The sequence below is a fragment of the Egretta garzetta genome, unplaced genomic scaffold (assembly GCF_000687185.1).
Source record: "Egretta garzetta isolate BGI_Z169 unplaced genomic scaffold, ASM68718v1 scaffold287, whole genome shotgun sequence".
NCBI classification, from domain to species: Eukaryota; Metazoa; Chordata; class Aves; order Pelecaniformes; family Ardeidae; genus Egretta; species Egretta garzetta.
In genome coordinates, this window is record NW_009260435.1 from 2,326,568 (window position 1) to 2,335,655 (window position 9,088).

Genomic DNA, 9,088 nt, shown 5'->3' on the forward strand with positions numbered 1-9,088 from the left:
GCCGTCCGGGCCCGCCGCAGGGTCCGCCGTGGTGCCGCTGTCACGCGTCTGCCGTCACACACCCGTCACCCCCAATGCCATCGCCACCGCTGTTACGTGTCTGCCACAACGCCATCGCCTTCCATCTCCCTTCTGCCACTGCTGGCGCATGCCCTCCCTCCCTAACCTCCATGGCGGCCATCACATCTCCATCACCTACATCACATCACATAACATCTCCACCACCTCCATCACACCTCTGTGGCCTCTGTCACCTCTGTCACACCACCACCACTGCTGTCCTCCATCACAAATCCGCCACCTCCATCACCTCTGTCACCTCTGTCACCACCATCACACCTCCATCACCTCCATCTCAGCCTCATCACCTCCCATCACTGCTATCGCCTCCATCACCTCTGTCACCTCCATCACCACCATCACCTCCGTCATTGCCATCACTTCTGTCCCCTCTGTCACACCTCCAGCACCTCACATCACCTGCATCACCTTCCTCACACCTTCATCACCTCTGTCACCCCTCTATCACCTCCATCACTTCCATCACCTCCCTCTGCCTCACCAGCAGAGGCACAGATGAATTCATCTCCCGCTTTCTCCTCAGCTCCATTAAAATCAGCTTTTCCCCACTCCGAAGCCAGAGGCTGTTTTGCTCGTTATTTGGAGGAAGGAGCGGGTGGGGTGCTGGATCCGTGTGCCGGCTGACCTTCCCGAGCTAAACGGCAGGCTGTGCCGGGGATGCTAATTAAAAACAAAATCATTATGCTAGCAGTCGGTAACAATCACGCAAAGGTGAGCGAGGTCACAGCGGGAGGAAGGCTCCTTTTCTCAAGAGCAGCCTTTCCATGGCACAGCCACGAAATTAAAAATAACTCTGTGCTACGACAGGTGGCACCATTAAAAAACCCACCGATTTATTCATCTGTCCTTTATGCCCCAGTGACGGATGGAGTCAAATATTAACCTTTCAGCACTTACTTGGACTTTATCCCTGTGTGGGGTGAGAGTAGCTTGGAGCATCCCAGGGCAGGGATTTGGGGAAGAGCACGCTTTTCAGCAGAAGACTGGATTTTGCCAAGGTTCCTGATGTTACATCCCAATCCGAGGGCTTGGCTAAACTTTTGTGCCTCATGAAAATGTGCCTGCGGGGCAAGAGCAGCTTCCTACCCCGCCAAGCTGGAAACCCCAGAGGGTTGGGTCCTGCAGGGATGCCGCTTCAGGTACACACAGCCTTCAGTTTTCTGTATACTCCCTTATTATTCAAGTGGCAATTTAACATTTATTGCCTTTTTTTTAAGGGAAGTTATGCAAAGCCTTGCTCTGAGATGGGGAAGCGCAGAGCAGGGGACGGCCCGAAGCATCCCTCCATGGATCATCTCCCTGAGGCTGTTTTCAATCTATCAATTCTTTTTTTTTCAGGGACAGAAGGGCTAGTCCTGATTTTTAGTGAAATCCTGAACCGAGCTGGAGCTCAGCTTCACCTTTCTGCAGCTCAGCTTCACCTCCCTGCAAATCCTCACCAAGGTTTTATCTTCTCTAGACACACAGGGAGAGGACCGGAGCCAGCCAACACCCACAAGGTCTAAAAACTCCCCCTAATGCCACTGGTGTCACAGCCCCAACAGTAGAGGAACAACCAGGCAAAAATTATTTCCATGGGAAAAATCCAGATCCAACATACCCAAGTCAGATTTTTGAGGATGAAAAAGAGGTGTGGATTTTTTTTCTTCCCCTCTCCCCCCCCCAGTCTTCTCCCTATGGAATAAAACCAGCAAGAAACTTCAGAAACTTTTGTGTAAGTATTTATTGGATTAGAAATACTGTGTGGTTTCTATCCCAGCATAGGGATGCATTCCCTGCAGGCACAAACAAGCGGGGATCGCTGCTCCATTTGCCATGAGAATTTACCCTCACGCTGGCTAATGCGGGCTGCAGCGGGAGGCAGCATCTCCTGCAGTTCTCAAACCCTTGCTCTTTTTACTAGCCTGAATATAGAAATCTATTGCTCACTAGAAAAAAAAAAAAAGAAATAGCTAAAAAAAAGCAGCAAATACATAGTCTGAAGGCCAGAATTGTTCTACTGGGCCTCCTATTCGCAGTCCTTCGATATTTTTCAGGACACTTCTCGGGAGAGGTTCAGCTCATCTCAATTTGTGAGCAGCACTACTTCTGGAGACACATTTTTTTCTAGTAGGCTGTCACCAAGGGTTGGTAGCAACACTCAGGGATTTGTTTCATGCATTTACATTCAGGGAATGTAGCTGTGCAAGGGGTAGGTCTGGCCTCCGCATCGCCTTGAGAGCACCTCAGCAGGCAGCTGGAGCAGCGGGGACAGCCCCTTCCTGTCAGCGCAAGGAGCTGAAGGCTTTGCAAACAGCTTGGCCAAACGAGCTTGAAAGGCTTTTGCCCCGCAGGAAAAGGCCGGCCAGGTTTCTCAAGGAGGAACCTGCAGGTTTATTCCTATTTGGTGGACAAAGGGAGTTGCCCGCAGCAGCTCCAGCTGTGCCTGCGGCACCGGGCAGGGTGAGGACAACCCTCCCGACATCCCAAACCGCTTCTCCCAGCCCAAAGCATCCTCCTCCCCGCCACAGGGCTGCAGTCCCCCTGGACCTCCCCAGGAGGGATGAGCAGGCTGGACCTCTGGTGAGCTTTTCTGCAAGGCAAGGGCGGTGGAGCTGGCAAGGGGGGCTGTGAGGAGCCCAACAGAGCCGGCTTTATCCCTCCCTGCTCACGTTTGCATGAGATGAACAAGCCTCCAGTGAAGCAGCACAGCAAGGGGCTGTGTTGGCTTCTAGAGAGCGTTAGCAAAAGCAGGCTGAGTGTCTGACTCCAAGGGCTGGCTTTCTTCTGCAAAGCGATGCTTCCTCCCACAGCTCATGGAGAGCTCTTCATGGGGAACCGCTTCTTAATCTGGAAGCACTCACATTTCTTGTATTTCATTGTCAGTCCATACTGAGGAGTGATGTCCACCTCCTCCCCAGGGCGGAGGCTGAACTCCAGCTGCTGGAGCATGGTGGCCAAGAAGAGGAAGACCTCCCACCGGCCAATGGGCTCCCCAATGCATCGCCTCTTCCCTAAACCGAAAACCATCACTTTGTCGCCCTCTGTTCTGCTTATTTCAGTCCCCGTGGTGTTGAGGAACCGCTCAGGGTTGAAGGTTGAGGGGTCTTTCCAAAGCTTCCTGGAGCAGAAAGGAGACACAGCTGAGGAAGCTGTTTTCACCCACTGTGACGGGGACAGCAGTCAAAAAGCTCCTCGCAGGGAGAAGCACTGCAATACTTTCTCATTCTCACCGTCCAAAAACTTTGGCAACCTTTATCCCTGATATAAAATGCCAACTGTGTGTCAGACCCCATCAGCTCAGTCTATTGAAACCTCTCTCTCAAACTCAGATTGTGTTTGCCTGTGCAGATACTGGGTCTGGATTTAATCCAGCATGGAATATCTAGAGCTCCTGCAGTGTCAGCTGAAAGGAAAAAAAAAAATCTGTGTACAGAGATGGGTTGGGGCCTCTTATAAAGAGAGGATGGAGACCTGAGGGTTTCCTCACCTTGAATCCTCCTAGGGAAACTTCCCAACCTGTCCCAGCCTGGCTGCTGGGAGGTGCCAGGTGGGATTTTCCAGTGCCTTAGCTGATAATTTCTGCTCGGATATGGGGAATCCTCTCTGGCCCCAAGGACAGTGTTCCCCCTACAATGCTCACCAGCATATGCAGGAGCAGAAGGAACGTCACGATATCTCTGTGCTGTTGGGCTACGTGAATACAAAGTTCTTGAGCTTCTGATGCCAAATACCTGGATCTGGGAACCACCTTCTGTGCTGATCTCTAATCAACTCACTCCCCCCCAGGAGGGTCTCTGCCAGAGAGCAGGGAAGGGTAGGAGGGGGCTTTGGTTTCCAGATCCCCTTTCACTCACTAGAGCTGATTATCAGCAATAACACAAGCTCATTGAGTTTAAAGAGAGCCACGTCAGGACATTTTTCCTTCCTGAAAGAGGGAACCAGGCGGTTCCTGTTGAGCACATCCAGAGTTGTCAACCCGAATCACAAGGGCTGCTTGGCAGGAGGATTTATCAATTCCTGATTATTCAGCAGCCCAAGCTGCCAAGCCTCGCACAGACGTGGAAAGTCTGGTGCATCGAGGACATCACCATGTTACTGCGCATAAATTGGGTAAGCCCTGATGTTGGACCAAGTCAACCCAGAGTGGCTCCATGCCCAGGAGACCCAAGGCTGGGCTCAGTGTCAAACCCACATGATTTTTGGTCCAATCTACCTTTTCCCTGCCTTCACAACCCATTTGGCTTTTTGTGAAATCATATTGCCAATCATATTGTTCTGAAGGGTCAGAGCAAGTCTAATGCCAAGCAAACCCATTGCAGCCTGAGTAGGCACAGGAGATTTGGCATACTCACTCATCGTGATTCACTTGCCACTGGTTGATAAACACACAGGTATCCTTGGGGATGTAATAGCCATTCAATACTGTAGCTTTCGTCGTACTGAAAGAAACACAGGTGGAGGGGAAGAGAAGTTAATGGGAGACCCACAGCTGTGCAGCAAAACAAAGTCCTAGGGATGTTTCTTTTTCAATGCACTATTTGTACTCTTAGGACTGGCTAGGAAATACCCCAATTTGTATTTGGGAGACTCAATAGTCTTAGTTAACACTTTTCCTCAAGTGGAAAGATTCAGGTTTCAGGAAGCTGGATGAGTTGTGATGTGGTTTCTCCCAAGGCAGGGGGAAATATAAACCCAGGGGTGTCAGCCATCACCTACCATCCCTCCACCAGCAAAGGCTCTGGAGTGAAGCTGCCCTCAAAGCAAAGGATTCAACCCCAGGATGAGTCCAACACAGGCACCAATGCAACGCTGTGCCACTGGTGAGCATGAAAGCCACAGGGAGCTTTAACACCAGTAATTCAGGCTGTGCACCAGAATATTTCCCCATAGCAGGGATTGATTCCCAGGTGATGATCTGCCTGAACGGCACCTCCCAGAAAACCACCCCAAAAAACCCCAAATAACCTGTCAGCTGCTTCAGCCGATACCTGTGTGGGATGGTGAAGGGCAGGAAGGACGAGTGCCTGAACATCTCCAGGATAAAGGCTTCCATGTAGGGCAGCGTGCCCCGGTCCGACAGCCTCGGCCTTCTCTCCCAGCCAATGGTCTGGTCTGCGGGAGGTTGAGAGGAGGGAGGGGGTTTGGGGCCAGCCCTTGCCAGAGGGGTTTTGGCCCCAGAGGAAGCAGGTTCGTGGACTCACCCAGTTCCTCCTGGATCTTCTTCTGGATGTCAGGGTACAAGGCAACGTACATGAGGCTCCAGGATAGGGCAGTTGCCACAGTGTCAAAGCCTGGATGGGCATGAAAAAGGCATTTAGTTACCAGAAGAAGAGGTGAGCAGGTATTTGCAGACCCCATTACTCTAGATGTTTGCCATGGCACACTTCCCCATCAGCTGTCACTGGAAAGCTGTCTGCTCTGGTCACTGCTCAGGAGAGTGCAGGGGTGAGCACCAGCAGCAGCTCCAAACACCCAAGCATGGCCAAGGTCTCACCCCAATGGCCCCAGTTCCACCCCATAGCCTCCCAGCAGAGAAGCTTTACCCCCAGAAATATCCTCACCTGCCCCAAAGAGGTCATTGACGATGCTGATGATCTTCTCATTGGAGAGTGGGATGTGGGGATCTGCCCCTACGGTCTTCTCCTGGCAGTGCTCGATCAGTGAGTCTGTGATATCCCGGATGTGCTCCTGGGGAAGAGCCAGTGGGTCAGGGACACCCAGGGACAGAGAAACATCTCCTCCCCCAGCCATTGCTGGCACCTGGGGGAATTAACTGCAGGTTTGAAAGCTCCAAGGAGCCTTCCTGGGCAGGGGTGGAGGGGCAAGGGAGTACCCTCTTCCCTTCATTTCCAGGCAGACAGCCAACTGTAGGCATCTCCACCTACATCCAAGAGCATCTGAGCACTTACCTTGTCAAAGCTGGTGTAATGCTCCTGGACAATTTTTTGCACAAAGAAGTTGAACCGCCTGTTGATGTCCTTAAAGAGCTGCATGGTGCGGCTGGGAAGATACTGGAGCACAGGGATGAAGTCAGCGGGGTTGCCAGAAGCAGGAGCATCTCCAAATTCATTGCTGAGGTTCACCAGGCTGAGCAGTTCTTGGTCATTGTGGTCGTAGCGCTTGCCAAAGCAGATGGCGCAAATGACATTGGCCACAGAGACCACCAGGTACTGGTTAAGGTCAAAGCTCTTCTCCTCATCCATCAGCTGCAGGAACTTGGTGACCAGGTAGTCGGCCTCCTTGGAGACATGCTCCTCCAGGAGGCAGGTGGAGGAGGTGGGGCTGGGGGCGATGGAGAAGGTCTTCAGGGCGTTCTGGGCCAGCTTTCTACGGGCTTTCCACACCTCCCCTGAGTCAGGGCTGAAGGCCAGACTCTGGCCGTTTGAAATGTATTGGAAGCTGTGGAGGTCGGGGCGCCCCATGAAGTCTTCTCCTTGCCTCACCAGTGCTTGCCTGATGGTGTCCAGCCCGCTCAGCACCAGGACGGGCCGGGTGCCGATCCTGACCTCCATCACATCCCCATACTTCTGGCTCAGCCTGGTCAGGGCCAGGTGCGTGTCCTTCCTCAGCTCCAGCACATTGCCAAGGATGGGGTAGCCTCTGGGTCCTGGGGGGTTCTTCAGCCCCTTGGGCACACGCTGCCGGAGGGACTGGATGAACAGGAAGACCAGGCAGAAGACGGTAGCAGCAAGGAGGACCTCGGTGGCCGAGACAACACCTTGGCTTCCCACCAGCGACATCACAGCCTTCATTGCTGCCGCCATGCAGAAACCTTAGTGATAAACAAAAGAGACATTATGGATGAGGGAAGGTCCAGGGAACACCTGTAGGCTGAGATGCTCTCAGCAGCAACAGCACAGGACTGTGGGCAGGAAAGCTGAGCTTAACTTCTGATCCAGAGCCACACTGGTTTTCTGCACTTTAGGAAACTGCTTTCAAGTGAAACCAGTTTCTTTTTACTAGCCAGGGGCAAAAGGGACCTCCCATGGCTTTTTCTCTGCATGCCAGGGTAAGAATCGTGCTCTCTTAATGCCAGGACCTCACTTTCACACTGCAAAGTCCTTTCCAGAGTGCCTGACTATACAAGAGCTGAATCCTCCCAATTTGAGTCATCTGTCAGCTTGCGCTGAGCCACTGCTCACAGGCAAAGTAAGCATAGCATTGCCACCAATCTTCCTAAAGATCGATGGCCAGAGCTAACAGTGGCTGTAGCCTGGGGCTGGAGGGCTGTGGGCACCCCGCTCCCAGCTCTGTCAGTAATCCCTCAGAAACCTCCAAGGCAGGGGTGGGAAGAGGCTGAGGCTGAAATCCCACCTCCCCTTGGCTTTGGCAAGGTGCTGCACCCAGGACCCATGGGGTGAGGAGCCTGACGGACTGCTGGGACCCCAGTGGGTGCAGCCCACGGCTGCAGGTCGTGGCCACACCAAGGCAAGAGGAGCTGCAGGACAAGGATTATCCCCAGAAATCACCTTCCGCCAGCTCCAACAGGGATGCTACAGAAGATTTGGGGAGCCAGAGAGAGGGGGGCACCCTGCAGCGAGGCACCCCTAGGGTTTTCCATCCCTCGGGGGTCCCTGGGGGAGCTGGAAGAGCCTCGCCTCGCCGGGAGCGGTACTCACCTGGGGAGCGAAGTAGCTGAGGGCCCGATCCTCCCGACAGGTACCCCGCTCGCCCTTCGCTCCTGCTTTATATGCATCGCCGCTCGCTCTGATTGGCTCGCCAACCTCCCGTCACGTGACCGAAGCCTAATCATAGCTGACGTGCGTCCGAACTCCTAAAGAACTAACCCGGACCCCCCCCCTTCACGCACCCCCTCCCGGCGGTGGCGGGAGAGGGGCCGCGACCCCCCCTCCACTGCCACGCGTGGGCTGCGAGACCCCGCTCCCCTGCGGGACCCGGGGGGGAGGATGCGAGGCGGCGAGGGAAGGGGATGGGGGGGGTCCCGACGGGTGGGACGGGGGGTGCCAGTGCCGCCCGTGGGTTACAGACCGGGGGGGGGCATCGCGTGCGAAGCGGGCGGGATGTTTGGGCAACCCGCGCCGCCCCGGTCACTCCAGTCACGCTACCGGCAGGATCTTAAAGGCGCCGGTCTCGGGCCCCCGTTCACCCCCCGGGCCCCCCTGCTCGCCCCCACCCCCGCAGCCCTCGCTGCGGGCACCCGGCTCCATCCAGCCCCACCACCCCCGCCGGTGCCCGCAGCCCCGGGATGCCCCCGGAGCCGCGGGGCGAGCGGGAGCGTGGGAAAATAGCCCCGGTGTGCGCCGTGCCGGGCGGAAGGGGAGATTCACCCCTCCACGGGGCTCCACCAACACGCGGGGATGAACGCGGACCGCCCTCCCCGCCGCCCCCCGCGGTGTTTTAGCGAGCCGCCTGCCCCGCGGGGGCTCGCCCGTCCCGCCGCCGGTGCTCCCCGGTAAAGCAGAGGGAGGAGAGCCAGGGGGTAGGGGGGCTTCACCGGGTCCCTCCCGCGCTGCGGGGGCCGCTCTGCTGGCCCACAGCCCGGATCGGGTCCTCGTGGGGAAGGGGGCGGCGGGCCAGCCCCGGGGGTCACGGCACTCGCTGCCCCGGCCCGGTTAAAGATTGTCCAGGTTCGCGTGAGAAGCGGCCGTGCCCTGTGTCACCTCCTGTCCCCTGGGGACAGAGAGCCCCGGGGGGCGAGGTGGCGCGGGGATGGGGCAGGGGGGTGCAGCCGGAGACGGGGGACACGGCGGGGTGGATTGCCGAGGGACCAAGGCGGGGAGGGTGTGTGTCCCAGGCAGCGTTCGCAGCTCCAGCCCCGTCATCCCCGGTCCCCCTGAGGTGACAGGCCAGGACCTGCCCTTCAGGGGAAACAAGGGGGGACCAGCCCGCACCCCGAATCTCACCCGCTCCACCCGCATCCCTGTCCCCAGCCCTGCCACAGCGGGATGTGAGAGGGGCCGGAGGAGGACGACACGCGTGTCCCGCCCCGCCGGGGGGTCCCAGAGGTGGCATTGGGGACATCGCGTGCGAAGGGGCTCCGGACAGACCCGGGAGAGCCGCCCCG

At 56.2% G+C, this 9,088-nt stretch overlaps 1 protein-coding gene across 1 annotated transcript; it reads right to left on the minus strand.

Moving 5' to 3' along the window:
- Positions 1-2,874: 2,874 nt before the first annotated feature.
- LOC104130839 (cytochrome P450 1A4-like) lies at positions 2,875-6,827 on the minus strand. The gene is made up of 6 exons (XM_009643915.1): positions 5,973-6,827; positions 5,625-5,751; positions 5,265-5,354; positions 5,052-5,175; positions 4,416-4,502; positions 2,875-3,181 (listed from the first exon to the last, which is right to left on the minus strand). Exons 1-6 carry the CDS (start codon positions 6,825-6,827, stop codon positions 2,875-2,877), a joined length of 1,590 nt encoding a protein of 529 aa, XP_009642210.1.
- Between the last annotated feature and the right edge of the window lie 2,261 nt (positions 6,828-9,088).

What these genes read in the sequence shown, in the direction of transcription:
- LOC104130839 (XM_009643915.1), bottom strand. Translation starts at nt 6,827, where the DNA reads ATGGCGGCAGCAATGAAGGCTGTGATGTCGCTGGTGGGAAGCCAAGGT. An exon ending in ATTACACCAGCTTTGACAAG is followed by an intron (nt 5,752 to 5,972) that starts GTAAGTGCTCAG and finishes GCTCTTCCCCAG; the next exon opens with GAGCACATCCGGGATATCAC. An exon ending in TGGCAAGTGAATCACGATGA is followed by an intron (nt 3,182 to 4,415) that starts GTGAGTATGCCA and finishes TTTCTGCTCCAG; the next exon opens with GAAGCTTTGGAAAGACCCCT.